General features: G+C 50.2%; 2 protein-coding genes and 1 long non-coding RNA gene across 8 annotated transcripts in view; 1 reads left to right on the forward strand and 2 right to left on the reverse strand.

Annotated features, from left to right (window-relative positions):
* Positions 1–2,220, reverse strand: LOC143175214 (venom protease-like). Its single transcript, XM_076373269.1, has 6 exons — positions 2,079–2,220; positions 1,691–1,942; positions 1,329–1,593; positions 678–943; positions 350–507; positions 1–282 (listed from the first exon to the last, which is right to left on the reverse strand). Exons 1-6 carry the CDS (start codon positions 2,152–2,154, stop codon positions 106–108), a joined length of 1,194 nt encoding a protein of 397 aa, XP_076229384.1. The 5' UTR covers positions 2,155–2,220; the 3' UTR covers positions 1–105.
* LOC116431415 (uncharacterized) lies at positions 836–6,175 on the forward strand. 2 transcript variants are annotated; one of them, XR_012999969.1, is made up of 4 exons: positions 836–972; positions 1,056–2,648; positions 2,733–2,817; positions 2,904–6,175. It is a non-coding gene; the product is annotated as an uncharacterized LOC116431415 (long non-coding RNA). The 2 variants fall into 2 exon arrangements; XR_004235922.2 differs by having other exon boundaries at positions 2,733–6,175.
* Positions 2,969–15,895, reverse strand: part of Gbs-70E (Glycogen binding subunit 70E) — a 23,994-nt gene continuing 11,067 nt past the window's right edge. For 4 of the 5 annotated variants that reach the window (XM_031986772.2, XM_076373270.1, XM_031986777.2 and 1 more), the window contains 4 exons: positions 15,294–15,548; positions 14,684–15,196; positions 13,341–13,947; positions 2,969–8,337 (listed from right to left, as the gene is read on the reverse strand). In XM_031986772.2, coding sequence (XP_031842632.1) covers positions 13,771–13,947; positions 14,684–15,196; positions 15,294–15,542 — 939 coding nt within the window. In that variant the 5' untranslated portion in view covers positions 15,543–15,548 and the 3' untranslated portion in view covers positions 2,969–8,337; positions 13,341–13,770. Of the gene's footprint in view, positions 8,338–13,340; positions 13,948–14,683; positions 15,197–15,293; positions 15,549–15,763; positions 15,885–15,895 lie in introns of those variants that run through there. The other variant, XM_031986774.2, reaches the window with a different exon arrangement.

Genomic DNA, 15,895 nt, shown 5'->3' on the forward strand with positions numbered 1-15,895 from the left:
TTATAAAAATGATAGAAAGAAGACGTTTATTCCATTCGCATAACACCAGTCTGGTAACAGGTCGAGACAAGTCTGGGAAGACTACTAATTTTGTTCTGTATTGGTTCACGCTGTACTTCCTGGCCAAACTACACCCTCTATCCACGACAGGTAATTGGAAACCCGGGTGTACACGCCGGGAATGATGCTGCCGCAGATTCCTCCGAAGCTTGTTACCCCGATTATGCTGTACATGCAGTTGTAGTCCTGATTCAGGATCATCAGTGGCCCTCCGCTGTCACCCTGCAAAGAAGCGAGGTAAGTCTTTGGACATTAGATCACCGCTGTAAAAGCTGTAGAATGTCCTTACGTGACACGTGTCTTTTCCAGGTTCGCCGGCACACAGCTGCCACTCGCCTATGATGCCACGAGGGATCTTTGTGTCTTGTGTGAAGCTCCGGTTGCAGGTCGCGTATGGTATCGTGTTGATGGTGACCTTCAGCAGGTCACTGGAGCCAGTCTCGTCCTCTGAGAAGGGAGGGAATTGGGTGTTCAAGATGAACAGTGTATTTTCTATTAGATTCTATTTGTTCCTTATACTTAGTTAATGAAGAGAATCTATTTCTTCCTTATACTTAGTTAATATAGAGACTCTATTTGTTCCTTACACTATCTATATTTTCAGTGGCAATACCTACCCCAATCAATCAAGCCCCAACCAGCTGCAATCGCCAAGTTCACATTACCGGTGTCCGGCAGGGAGTACGCTAGGCAGCCAGGTCTCACCCAAGCGTTGAAGGTCACTTCCCTTTCCAATCTCAACAGCCCAATGTCGTGATACTCGGCGGGACGTTTGTACTGGGGATGCCTGATCCTCTCGGTGACTTTGACCTGCTGCGGTTTCGCGTCGTCGTCGCTCCTCTCCAGGTTCAAGTCTCCCACCCGCACCCAGGAGGCGGCTCCCCTGTTAAATTTTTATAAATTAAACCAGAGGTACCAAGAAACCTTACGCATATGTTAAGCCAAGCAACCTTCGTTTTCAAACTGATCACTGGAAAGCTCTAATTATTTTTCAGGTACTTGGCTGCAGTAGCTGAAGAGTTGCTTATCACTTAACGCGTTGAATGTCGCATTATTTCATAGAGCAAACTATGATTGAGTTGTTATTATTAGTATCTATTCATTCAGCTGAATGTCAGCCCATTAGGTAGCACCATTGTTTTCAAATAATCATTATTGAATTGAGTGAACTCTAGTAATTCGATTCGGTTGGGTTCACCGGTGAGCCACATGGCATTCAACGCGTTGAGCAATGAATTCTACACATGAATACAACTGTGGACACGTGCCAGTTGACATTGGATAGACAGTGAGCCGCGGTGAGCACAAACTTCTCGGATATCAAGCTGCCGCCGCAGGACCAAACGACGTCGCCGCCACTGTTGTACCCGACCGCCGCCATGTGCGGGAACTCCTTGGGATCAGCCTTCTTGCCTCCGACGATCAGCTTGCGCGACTTGATCGCGCACACCGACACGTTCACCGGCTGCGCGTCCACCGCCAGAATAGGCGGGTACACTAGCTGGTACACCGATCTCGCGTACTCCTCGCATTCTGGAACGCAAACGGAACATGCAACGATGAATATCCGCGCGAACCACCGTTGCAGATTAGTCGTTCGAGACTCATAATTCTCTGTGCGATAGCTCACTCGCTCTAGCCACGGATCCCTCGCGATTCGCGATTAGGGGTCCAGGACCGGTCTGCTCGGTGGATGTCGGTGGCCTCCGGGTGGTCGTCGTCGTAGGTCGTTGACCCGTCGGACAACAGACCAGCGCGTCGAAACCCACGTACCCGCACACCTTGGTTGGAGGGTTGCCTTGTAACAATTGCTGGTACACCGGCGGACATTGCTGTAGAATCTTGCACGTGCCCGGCGCATCGTCTACGACGCACGAGTCGCCTGGGAATAAAAATAGAGTCGTCATTTTCATGAATAATTATGATAAGTAATACAATGGTCCATGATACTCAGAGTATTTATAGTTTAGCAAAGACTCGTTGGATTCTATCTAGACATGGAAAATCCAGGTCGTTACCTTCGAACTCTTGACCGCTGGACGTGGAAATCAGCAGCAACGTCAACGTTACCGACGACAACAACGACGACGGCATCGTTCGAGAAGCTTCCTCGGTATCAGCACTCTTTGACCGGTTGATTGCCACTGCTCCGCGGCTTCTTCGATCAGAAACTTTTGTATGCCCCACCACCGCTCCGCGTGGGTCCGCGAGGAGAGCGGGAGAAGGAAACCGCAGGCGCAGGGAAGAACCTGGTTTTTTTTAACGCGTGCTACGAACAGGTTTGGATACTGGGAACAGGTCTGACGAAGACAAAGAGAGTGCGTTTAGCCTCATATATTTGCATCGTTTTATTTTTTCTTTAGATTTATGTTAGGCTTGTCATTACCTTCGTGAGTGCATGATCATCGAATGGAACGAAATGAATGCATATAAATTTTTTATTTAGCTCCGACTAAATAAAAGGATGGAGTTATGCCTCGAGGGAACGAGGGGTTGATTCATTCCAAGCATGTAAATTGCTCGAGGAAGGAAAATAGTTGCCCTGCGTGATTCACGTACACCAGAGATATCTCAATGGAGCGAATGACGTACGTTTGAACAAACGCCAAGCATACCATTAATTTGTATTTGCTGATTCATGTTGCAAACGTGATTCCCGTGTTTCCTTGTAGCTGCATTTTCGCGCCTTGGGTATGCAACCGGCTGTACGCGCGTGCGCTTCGGTGTGCCTAGGTACTCAGGCGTTAATGATACAAGGTACATTATTTTCAGCTACAGTGAATCGTATAAATTGTAACAATTTAACCAGGCGTTCGCCTTTAACCCTCAGAGATTGAATTTAGGTTTAAGGTTCGCTCGACGAAGGTATAGGAAGGTATAGGAACGAATAAAGTGTACAACCAGGTGGTTTAACACATCCCACCTAAAAATATTTTATTGCTAATTAGTCTGTTCAATAACATGTTTGTATATTTACAAATTAATTACCCGAATAATGCGTACTGTATATGAGCATCTTACGTTATCCGATAAAAATGTAGACGCGTTCCGCTTTGTACAACAATGAATACCCGCAGTCGTATCGATTATCAAATTTAAAAAGACAAAAGAAAAAAAGGAAAACAAAAAGAGAGAAAGAGAGAGAGAGACAGAGAGGGAGGGAGAGAGAAAGAAAATAAAGGAGATAATAGTAACAGCAATTAATAATCGATGGATATCGATAAAAAATATGAATAGTAACAATAAACACGCGGCACTTAGAGGCTAATGTCGGGCATCGAGCGCTAGGAATAAAAAGAGCATTCTCAACCTAGGAATACTACCAATATACAAAAAGAAAACGCTATTCACAGGGGCTGGGAGGGAGCGAGGGAGGGAGGGGCGAATTAAAACCGACGCGACACGAAGGAAAATTACACCGCACGGATATGTATCGAGCAAAAGATTAACGGCGGCTGGCGGGGGGTTGGCGGGGGGATGTACGGTTCTTGCAAAGCCTAAAACGCACTTTCACGAGTAAACTCAACGCCGGACCTGCCGCGGCAGAGAAGAGTTTCGTATAAAACCATCTGTCGCTTCGTTCCCTAGTGAAAACGAGAAATAACTAGGCAAGGAAGACGTTTCTTCTTCTTCTTCTTCTTCTTCTTCTTCTTCTTCTTCTTCTTCTTCTTCTTCTTCTTTTCTTTCCCTCGTTATAAGCTACGGTCGCGCGTTCTCGCGACTGTGCGACATATACAAAAGAACAGAGGTTCGGCTAAACAATAAAGGTTTCTCGACCACGAACGTATCATCATCATCATCGTCATCATCATCATCATCATCATCATCATCATAGGAACATCGACGCACCGGCGACCGCAGCGATAACCGAACCGTTCAACTCGTCTGCGAGTTTTAACGAAACTCAATCCCACAACTTATAATGATACTATGTACAGACCGTGTACCTGCGTTAAGTTATCAGTCTTGCGGCTCTCAAGAGGAAATTGTATAACTGAAGGTGAACGACGCTGCGCGACACGGTGAAGAACGGGGACCCACGAATGTAAAAAAACAGACAAATGGCTCCTCTTCGTGGGCCCGTGCGAATCTCTTCTTTGGGTTGCGCGCGTTTTCGAATAGTCTCTGGCTGTGCTCGCGGCATTTGCGACATTGTATAAACCAGTGTAAAAAACTCTATGCATCTATAACGTTACAATATCTTGAGTATTTCGAGTATCTTCCAGAACTGATCTGAACAGAATAATAATCTAGGAGCTGGCTCTTGAACACAACACTGGTCTCGCTGTTAGCCTAATGAATACCGGACCCCGAGCATGGGTCCGTTGGGTCCACCGTGTCTCGCCGTACCGTTGCAATGCGTATGCTTGTCTCTGTTTTGTTAGTACATTGATCAATCTCGAGGCGATAGGAACACTAATTCGAGCTTGTTTAACTAAATCACGGACACCCGGCTTCGCTGACGCACCTAACGTCTCGGACGATCGTCGGAAGAGACCCGGGGACTTTTCGATTCGCGGTCTCGCTTGGAACGCGTCGTCTCTTCCGACGGTTGTGCTGGTTGCAATGTGTTTGTTACGTAGTCGGCGTCGCTTCTCGTTTACAATAGCATGGATCGCGCGAACGGCACGAACACACCGTTTAGTTTCTGTACGCGAGACGAGGTTAAGCCGTGTTCCCACCGGAGACGCAATGAGCTCCGGCCAGCGTTCGCGGAGCTTCCTCCCATTCCGCGTTCGTTACTATAGTACAGGAACATCGAGCGGCATTTCAACAGATTCATACAAACGCGATCGACAAACGCACTACGACACTAAATACAATCGATTGCAAATAAATAACTTATCCGAGCATATACACATTCATCTCCCTCCCGAGCGGAACACGGGTTGGCTGGGAAGGGGGCCTCTTTCAACAATGACTGACTATAATCTGTATGCCTCTATAAACGAATCATTCGGGGGAGCGGATAAAAAATTGTAAAAAAATTTTCAGGCGACTCGCGTTTCTCGTTTCACGCATACACGTATATGTACACACACCGTGGACGAAGACAATTATCTCTACAAGATTCTCTATCGGAGGCACGACTTATCGAGAGGCACTTTGCAACGTCGCTCGGGTGGGAACACGGCTTAAGGCTGCTCGAAATTTACACCGAGGAAACGAGTAAGACACTCTAGGGTCGCCACCTTTCCCGGTTTCTGTACAAACGACGCTCGTTCTCGTCGGCGATCAATTATCTGCTCCGCAAGATCCGACGCGGAAAGGTGGCAACCCTGCACGAGGCACTCTCTAACGACGCGCGCTCGTCTCGGCTACGATCGACTGATTTCCGCTTTGCCTGTAACTATTTTAATATATACATATATATAATTATCGCGCTCTATACGGGGTGTCCTCGAATTCAATCTCACGTCCGTTAATTACTCGTAGTTTCAACATGAAATCACTCAGTTCTCGACTTGTATCGCCAATTAGATTTTCACAGACACTCAGAGATATACATATATTATATTTGTATATGTATATATGTATATATGTTTATAGAGAGAAAGAGAGAGAGAGAGAGAGAGAGAGTGTGTGTGTGAGAGATGGATAGATAGATAGAGACAGAGATAGAGAGAAAGAGAGAAAGAGAGAAAGAAAAGTTCTATTGTTTCGTACGTGTTATCAGGAGAATCATTGTTTCGTGTTTCGAATGATCGCTGTCGTTCAACGTTCAACGTGCCGCGGTGAACGGCACCGATCATCGGACGATCGTGTGTACGCGATATATACCCGTTGTGGATCGACAAATCGTTTCGTTCGTTCCGTTTTCCTTAATACGCTTAGTCGTTCGAGATATTCTTCCGTGGTTCAATTAGCGGCGGTCGATTCTATGCGTGCGCGATACGTCTGGAATGAATCGAGTACAAGGTACAGCGGAAACAAATGAGGGAGCTGATCCTGGAAACTCGGAAAGTGATCGCAACGTCAGGGGGTGAGGGGATTGGCAATAGCCGGGAGACGAATCTCAACGGTAAGTGGATTAGTCTTGTTCGCAGTTCACATTCTAACGAGTATTAAATATCATATCTATATATACATAACGCTGTTCAAATAAAAAAGAAAACAAACAAACAAACAAAATTTATCAAGAATTTAAAAAAGAATTTCTTGTCACACCTGGTACACACTGGCAGCTTTTCTCTGGAGATCCGTTTACAAAAGAGAAACATATTGTACACGTGTACTTCTATGCGTGTGTATATTGTGTATACGCAAACAAACGAGTATGCAGTTGTATACAAAGTTAAGTACTAATCAATCGGATGGTCGGTGAATCATTGAACGGGCAGATCCGCTAAGATCCGAGATTATTGTCTATAGTCTGTGAAAGGGGAATCGGTGGAGAATCGGTGGAAAATCGGGGAACCGTCTGCTACTGTCTTCCTAACGAATGCCTGGCGACCACGCGACCCCCCAGGGAGCCGTCGCTTCGAGTTCCGAGTAAGAGTTTCAACGCGAGGCTTAAGTACTTGCGAGAGTACCGGAACGCGGGTTGAGAACCGCTGGCCAGCGACACGCCCCGAAGGCATCACGTGACGGCTCCGGACCGCCCAACGGCGAGTGAGATTTACAGCGACGTTCAAGGAGAAGCGTGCGCGTACGGCGCGAGGCGCGATGATCCAGAGGTTCCGCGGGACAAGATAAAACTCTAAAAACGTTAACAACGCCAACAAGTGTACACCGAGCCCTCTTCGTAGGCCGTGAGCAGGCCGTCGTGTACCGATCTAGAGCAGCAAGTCACCAGAGTCGATCGAGGAGCGTTGATCGCGCGAGGATCGACGTCAGAGGATAAAACGCTTCGCACTGTTTACAACGAGAATGATTGCTGGCAGAGGAGAAGAAACTACGTTCCACCGACGATGCGTTGAAAATTGAAAACCTGTTCCAATACCCGGTCAACCGGGGTTCGAGAGTTACAAGGCCCTGTGCTAACGAGAAAATCCATCGCGAAGCTGTCACCGTCTACGGATCACATGTCTAGAATCGTCAAGCGTCCCAGCAATCTCTCTAACCTCTCTTTCTCCCAGTATCCGCGTTCTCGGTGGCGCCGAGCCACTTTTGCGAACGACGCGTACAACGAACGCGTGCCCTATGGTGTTCCTCGTACGAACCAGTCGTACATTCACGCGCGGAGAGCGTGCATTCCGCGGTGCGACGATAACAGGCGACAGAGCTCGCTTTTCGCGCCTCTTCTTGGAAACAATAGAGAAGAAAGCAAAAGAGAGTCGCAGACCGGAGTCCGTTGTCCGTCGTACGGCCGCTGTATACCGAATGTTCGCACAGGCGGCTGCGGGAATCCCCCGGGAAAGAAAATACAAAAATATCTAGCAGCCCGTGCGAACGTTCCGCGTCCGGTGGATTCTTGAAACGAATTCGTTCCGAGCGAGGCGTAGACTGAATATTCGTCAGTTTCATAGTCAGCCTATTATTATATATGTACATATATCGTGTAACGCTCACTCGTCCCCGAACGAATCCTTTCGATCGCTTCTCACGGATATGGGAGCACGCTGTCCTGATGTCTCTCCGTTCCGGTTTAAGACTGCTTCTCGCGGAACGGACACGAAAGTTTCACCGTGCGCCATAAGTTCTCGGTTCTCCCTAAGGGATGACTCGGTAATCTCGTTAGAATTTCCCGTCACGAGCTCATCGTAAACAACAACAACAAAGGAAAACGAATGTACAGTGAAGCTTTCGTGTGTTCGGTCCCAGTTAGACTGTTGCACGTGTCGGTGAATAAACCCTTGACCCACCCAGTAAGAGTCCCGATTAAAAAACAAATAATCCGTCCAAGTTGGTGTGCACAACGCTAATAGAGTGAAGCGCGAGACAGTGAGAGAAAGAGAGACAGACAGAGAGCAAAGGCAGAGAAAGAGAGAGAGAGAGATAGAATTGAAAAGATAGGGAGAGAGAGAGAGACAGAGAGAATGAATGGACGAGACCAGCGAGAGTTCGGTCAACCCGAAGATGGAGTCATCTTGACGGAACACGTCCTCGGCTTAGCCAGCCAAGTTTCCAGGATAGAGGAGTGCGAGTAGGAAGAAGACGACAATCGAGAAGAAGCGACGCGGCGGTGGTGTCACCGTGTTGCGGCCAGTCGCTCGCTCTCGGGAGAAGATGATCTTCGGCGATCGTGCCGATCGCACGGCCGTTCCAAGGTGTTGCCACTGTCGCCCAGCTGCGCCGGTGGATCCGTGTGTGTACAGTTAATCCGCACGTTGCTATCTGGAACGAGAGAGGCGTGTGAGGACCATTGTGGTTTTCCCGGCGACGATTCGTCGACTCGGCCGGGTCGGACCGGGTCGAGCCGAGCGACGCGAAGGACGGGCCAATCGGTGTTTAATGGCCGCCGCTTGACCTCGCTCCCTCGCTCGCGTACGTTCGTCCTTGCCGTTTATTCGCGGCGCGCGTTAATGGGACTAATTTTATCAACTTTTTCAACTGGTCCAAGGTGAACGGTTCAATAGTTTCGGGCTCTGCGGATTTAGACGGAAAGTGAACGGTTCCTCTTGGTGTGCTCGATGTCACTGGTAATATCGATGATAATGTTAACACCGGTGACCCCCAACCAGCTCGAGTTACTATAGTTCGTTTCAATTAACACGTTAAGCGCCACGAAAATCTTAACCGTTTTCCCATAGAGTTTATCTTTCGTAGCAAAGAAAAGTAGGTATAATTATGAATTGTTTGGCGTTCAACGCGTTAACGATAACATCAATGAGAAATCCATCGAAGGCTCGTCCTGAATGAAAGCCGGATCAAAGGAGACCCGGTCACCGGAGCCGACGACCGAGTTTCCATTCGGTCCATTAGATTCCGCGCAAGGGTCGACGGACTTATCAGTGACGCAACCTTATCGTGTTACGGGATTTACGGGCTTGCGATCCACGGTCCAGCCGTTCTCGATCGACGCGTAACAGATCCGTATCGTTGAACGCGTTCCTCGTAATTCGATTAAAAACGGCCGATCGAGCCGGAGAGGAGTCGCTCGACGGGAAATCGAAGGTCCGAGGTATCGAGGCTCGCCGCGCGCGGAGATAAAAGGCTGCGCCGCTTCTTCGGTACCCGCCGGGATTACCCGGTCCCTGCCCACACGTCTAGACGTCTTAAAGTTTTTACATTGCTCCCGAGGCGTGGTATGTCACGGCTGTAACGCGGCGACGCGCGGTATATACGATCCTGCGCCGGCATTTTTCGCAACCACGCCTCGACCGGTAGGTACCGGGCTGCACGCGAGACCGTTGCGCACTGTCCACGGACGAGATCTTTTCGCATCTCGGACACCAACTGACCGGGCAAGTGCGCCGGGAGGAGCACGGTTTCAAGAAGTCGGGGAATCTGTGGAACGAGAACGAGTTAGACAGTTGAAAGCGGCGACGCGCGCGATAAGGGAAATATCAATATTAGCTACTTTCGTCAAGTATCTTTCTCGGAACATCTGATCCAGTTCGACGGAGCTGCATGTCTCTGGATAATAGAATTCGATTGGAATTCGTCAATCAACTAAAATCTAGGCTAAACCAGAACACTAGAATTACCTAGCTTCCAGCTTTTCGCGTAGAAATGGCATCGAGACTCTTTCTAATAATTCTATCGGAGTACCTTCTCCTCAACCCTTTGCTCGAGAATATTTGTGAGCCCTTGGAATGTTACCTTTAAGACGCTCGGACGATCCTCGTCTCCCAGCAACGAGAGAACAATCGAGTGATTCTCGAAGAGGTGCCGTTGCAAAGAAAAGATTATCTCGTTAATCGGGAGATCGTTACGCGAATAATCCCGGCGTCACCTGTTGCGGCTCTCGGAACAGGTGCACGCGCATTGGCGCCGGCGCGTAAGCCGATTTAACAATATCCCGGCAAGTAGGTTAACGCGCGTGACAGGGTCGTTCCGTCGGGCCGCTTTTTCGCTGTTTTCGCTGTTTTCGCCGTTTTCGCTCCGGCCGATCGGCGCGGTTTGTTTAGGCGGCGGCTCTCGCGGCCACGTGGGTTACGTATGAATCGGGAGGTGTATTTCCGATGCGTCGGGAGCTCCTCGCGAATTGTATAAGGTACACGTGCGGGGGAAACGCGTTCGCCGGGTCCGTTCGTTGGGTTTCTGGCAGTAGGCCAAGGATGGACGGCCGTTCGTTTCGTTCGACCATGAAAATCGCGAGCGGCCCGTGAGGGCGCGTGTCCGTTTCACCGTGAAACTGTTGCGAATCGATTTGTGGATCGTTACTTAACGCTTTGACTGCCAAGTAAACACTCGAAACAGTTCTCGTAATAAAGCGGAAACTGAAGAATCTTACTTCGCTATTGTGTTATACATCTAACAAAACTTAAAGTTTACGTGAAAAATACAAAGTGTTAAGACACGTTTAATGTTTATTAAACGAACACTTCAACACGCTGTTCGTTTGCAAAGAAATGCTCTCCAAAGTCGCGATAGTTCTACCGTCGATCTTGCGAACGAAACGAGCGTCGGTGTACTTCCGGCGAGTAATCTCGAATTATCGCTAGATCGCGAAGAGGATACTAGTGGCGCATTATTTATAGAACAATAACACCAACTTTATCAATGAAACGTTCGCGATTGATTGCTCGAGCCGTAAATAGGTTCCGTTTCCTGGAATAACGTTAACTCGATAAAGTCTATTATAATGAGCTTCAACCTCGTTTAATTGTACCTTCTAATGTCTATTCCGAGTGAGAAGCAAGTTAATAACTATTAAACCGATCTCGTTTCTCCAGGAAGAAGAATTTTAAGGAAGAACTTATTTAATCTGATATTCTCCGCGAAACGTTCCTTTCGAAATCCTTTAACTTCCTTTAGCTACCTCTTAGTGTCGCGATTTGAGGAACACCCAGTGCATCGAGGATCGAATCCACGTGACCTGGAAGAAGTTCGTTCGCACTCGGAGACTGGCGTCTCGTCGGTACGAATTTGTAACGTAAAGGTAGCTTCACAACCGCCGAAGCCGGTTCCTTTCGTTTTCCGCTGCAAACTTAGAATTCTGACGGACGGGGGAAAAAACGAATTCCGAGTCGACGTACTGCATTCCTATCGCGTTATCTCGCGCTCCCGGTACTTCGCGATTCCCTGTATCCCATAATCCCGGCGGGTATCCCGTTTCAAAGCCCGGTCGTATTGGTACAACGTCAACGTTCGAAAACAAACGATAACGATCGGTAACAAGTTGTCCGATAATCGAGGCGAGCGCCGCGTAATTATCGCGCACGCTGCAGACGCCACTGGCCAATTAACGAGTTATCTATCGCCTGTCCGAAGATTGATAATCGAACTTTCAATGCTAATAGCAATTACGATGCTGAATCAGCGGATCGTACTGTACGACACGATCTAATTGCTATTTGAGGACTTGTCCGAGGAATATTATTGAGTTGCTCTTTAGCGTTAGGAGTACCCAGCAGGCAAACCGACCGTTCCACGTTATCTTGTACGGATCGTAAGAGCCGTATCTCGGCTGGTAATCTACTGGCCTATATCTTCGCTCGTCGCCGAATCGGCGTGCTCGATAGTTTCTCGGATCGTCTGCATCTTTCGAGTAACTTTGGGAGAAGAAACTCCGAGTCTTTTTCATCCGTTGGATAGTTTAGGGTTAATATCGGATTACGAGTGACTGGGAAAGCCTATTACCGGACGGGAGATAAAGTGGCGAGCTTAAGTGTTTCCAGGTAAACAATCGAATACCTGTCGCACACAATGAGAATCGGATGGACGCTGGGCCCGGTTAACGGGTCAAGGAAGGAAACGTACGTCGACTGAAAATGTACGAGGACGAAAAGGAGAGGAGGAGGAGCGGGGGCCGAGAAGCTGGAGGAGGAGGGAACGAGTTTATCTCGTCACGCGTGGTAACAACCTTTAGTTAAGGCGATTAGAGTCAGGCGACTCGTCGGTCGCGGCTGTTATCGTCGTGCCACGGCAGATTGTTATTTATAGAGAGAAAGTACACGTCGCAACGCGGAGACTCGCGCGAGGAAAAGGTACCGGGGCCGCCCCGGACGATTCCTCCTGCCGAGATTTCGTCGCGAATTCGACTTTAGAAAGCCATTGCGAGAGCTACGACAGAAACCGCGACTGGAATGGCAAAGTCCGGTGATTCAGCGAGTCGAGGCCTACCGCGCGTGTGACGGGCATTCGAATCTCGGCTTCGAGAGGACTCGTAGTTCCGAGGATATTCGAGAGAGATCGAAGATTCGCGGGATTCGACATTCCGATGGAACAGTGGAACCGATGCGAACGATCTCGACGCGGTTCCGAAGCAACCGCCTATTGCCCGGCTCGCAACCTACGACTCCTCTCGAGCGTACACGGTCCTCCGTGGCCGGGCGCAACGCGTGCAAGGACACCTCCATAAAGAGGGTCGTATCTCGCATCTAAATTCCTGCGCCCACGAAAAGAGCGAATCTTGCGCAAGCATTCCCGCCGGAACGACCTGCCGCTGCCAGAATAGCCGACTTATTCCCGTTGAACGAATCCAACGGCGAGACAAAGGACACCGGGTATATCCAATTAGCGAGCCTTCGTTCCCGGCATCCCCCGTTCAACGGGCGAGAGAGAGAGAGAGAGAGAGAGAGAGAGAGAGAGAGAGAGAGGGAAAGGGAGAGAGAGAGACTGGTTACACAATGGAAGAACGCGAGTCGGGTAAAAAGCGATGTAACGCGGATTCCATCGCGAACCGACCGACGCGTTTACCAGAGGCTTTTGTCCGACAGCGGAATAATTCCTTCTAAACGCGGCGGACGCGATGGGAAAGCGATTATTTTCGCGCGCGGCTGCCGCCGAGAGCGTTGCGTGCGATCTAACGCGAGAGAATGAATTATCGAGTTAATGAGAAAATGAAGGGACCCGCGATGGGTGGAGTCGAACACGCGAGACAAATTAATTCGTCTCCGGCGGCTATCGGGTTGGAAAGCAACGGGAAGGATAGGCATTTAGACGGATGGAATTTCAGCGGCGGCGAGCGAAACTCGATTCTGCGAGTCGGCTTCGCGGTACTAAAACTTTTGCTACCGAGAAGCGATCGCCTCGCTGGAGCGCCGAGATTGGCTCTGGTTACTATCGTTCGAATTCTCTTGGTTATCGCGCGCGCGGCGAGTCCTCAGTTCCAGCGATTACCCGGCGCGCGCGCGCGGCAACACGAGTGTAAAGCTCCGTGAATTCATCTCGCGTCTGCTATGTCGCGTCGCGTCGCGTAGCATCGCGTTGTGAAGGCAAGATCAACTTACCGTAGAAGTAACGCGACCAGTGCCTCTCCTCTTCGGTCCGCGCCGCGCTTTTGTCCTCCAATCGCGTCTTTTCCCATATCCGTGCAAGAGAGCGTGTGATGCTGGCTCGTTCTGTGCGTGTGCATGTGTGTATGTGCGTGCGTGTGAGTGAGTGAGTGAGTGAGTTGTCGCGTGTTCGCATGTGATCCCTCTAATTTCAGCTCAACTGTCGCGTCCATATCGCTTCTTCCCTTCTCTCGCCGGCGCTTCTCTTCTCCGCTCCTCTGTTCCTGGCGCCAGTCCCGACGACACACGCTTCATACGACCGTGTCCATCGTATGTCGCGCGCCGCGACGCCTCGTCCCGCGTGATCTACGCCTCGACAATTAACCAAGTAGATTGGAAGAATTCGTACGACTTCGTACATCGTTTGACGAGGACCGTTCTCGGTTCACCAGTACGGCGCGTCGTTCGCCAGGTGCTGCCACGACGCGAACTCGCTCCAGGTGCGCACGTTCGCCCTGGTCGCGTCCGAGATGCGCGGTATGCTGTTCTCGCGGGAAACGTTGCTCGGGAAACCGTCGCACTTCGTGGTCAAGATGTCGTAGCGTTTCGGCGGTGCTCGGGGCTGCAACAGAAATCGTTCGTGAACAGGCTTGTTAGAGGACGGTTGACCTTGGCACGCACAGTCATCGCCGGGATACAGCGAGGTCGTAAACTACACTTTCGTCGGTTCTCAAGGCGGAACTCGAAGAGCGAGGAATCGGTGACAATCGACGCCGCGACCGTGGGACCGTGTCAAAGGTGCCGGCCACAGTTTTCGAGTCCTAAAGCGATCGAGTTTCCGTCGATTCCCTTGTCCCGTCACTCGAAACACGCTCGCTTTAACGGCCGAGAGATTTTACGACCTAGTTACGTCTTGGCAACGACTGTACACGCTACGCGACCGGGATTAAGGACTGCGCACGCGGGGAGACTGTGTATGGTGTAGGGGAGACCGAGGGGGCTCGATACGTTTGTCGGTCCAGAGTTTTATGGGTGGTAATATGATAAGATGCGACTGATAAGAATGACAGTTGAATGAAATGGAAACGTATCGATTCGCCCCACCGCTACACGCCTACTCAACCCAACCTGCCCCGTGCGACGGGTCACGAATCGTGGTAACGAAGTGGATACGCACACGAAAATGGCAACTAACACTTTTGGAATAGGTATCCATCTAGCTAACTTCATCGAAGTCCTCAGACGCCTGGTGAAGCTAGCCTTCTGGGCAACCGGAGGCCTTTGAAAACCTTTCCAAAAGGTCTGCGGTCCGGACAACAGTATACCGTCGGTGCCGCGTCCTCCGAGTAGCTACACACCTCCAGTTTCTTGCGCACGATGAAGTTCTCGCCGTCGTTGTTGTCCCAGAACTCTTTTCCGTCGGTGCGATACCTCACGCAGAACTCCACCACGTTGGACTTGAGCGGCAGAGTCAAACGGAACCGGAACGTGTCGTAGAGGATCAAGGCAGGCGCGCCCGGTTGCTCGACGTAGGTGCAGTGCACGTCCTCGTGGGTCTTCCACGAGTCGTTGCTCGCCCTGACCACTACCTCCTTGTCGTACGCTAGATTCCGCACCTTCACCGTACCCACCAGACACTGCTCCGACTCCTTCACGATCACGTTCTCCAGGCTGACGTTCCCCTGGTCGAGCTTCCGCCGGAAGGCCAAGTAATCGCTGGCCGGCTGGGGGAAAGTCACCTGCCACGGCGACGCCACCTCCGTCGGCTCGTCGTTGTCTATTTTCGAGTGGAGTAGCCGGCCCGTTAAGCCAGCCAGGTACGCTGTACTCCATAAAGGCGGCACGTTGCTCGGCTCCGACATCACGCGGACCTTTACATCACCATCAAACATTTGTCTCGTTAGATCAATTGTCAGCGTGTTGGAATACAGAACAAAGAAACGGTAAAATAACGTATGACGATCACACCTGGGTAAGAGGACGACCACGGTCGTCCGCGAACACCACCCTCTTCTTCTGCTTGTTGTTACCATCGTTGCTGCTGCGTATGTTGTTAATCGCCAGGGAACCGGACGAAAGGCAGGGCCTTATCCTGGGCGGCACCGACCTGCTGGTAATCGTCGGTGCCGTTACCACCAAGGGGCTGTACAGCAACGAGCTATACACTGGCGGACTGTGCCCCAGAAGCAGCTCAGCGGGCATCGCTATGGAACACATTTAGACCTGAAACACGAAGAGCAATTGTCGTTATTACAAACAAGCCCGATTCCTGGATTCTATCGTCTCGCGTGACACTGGGCCAAGTTTCGAACGTCTACAGCTTCCATGCAGAACGAGTCATCCTCTATTTTGAGCCACTCGGAATAGTTTGTCGCTTCGACTACATCCAGAGAAAAAGTACAGTCTACGAATGGAAGCGATCGGCGGTGGATCTCTACCTTCGCGGATCGGAATGGTACTTTCGGATTCGTTCGCGTAGAACCGACGGTGAACGCGATCTCGCTTCGCCGGCAGCACTGACGGAGTCGAACGGTTCACCGACGGAAACCTTTAATAACTCGGAATACCGG

This window comes from Nomia melanderi, chromosome 13 (assembly GCF_051020985.1).
Source record: "Nomia melanderi isolate GNS246 chromosome 13, iyNomMela1, whole genome shotgun sequence".
Lineage (NCBI taxonomy): Eukaryota > Metazoa > Arthropoda > Insecta > Hymenoptera > Halictidae > Nomia > Nomia melanderi.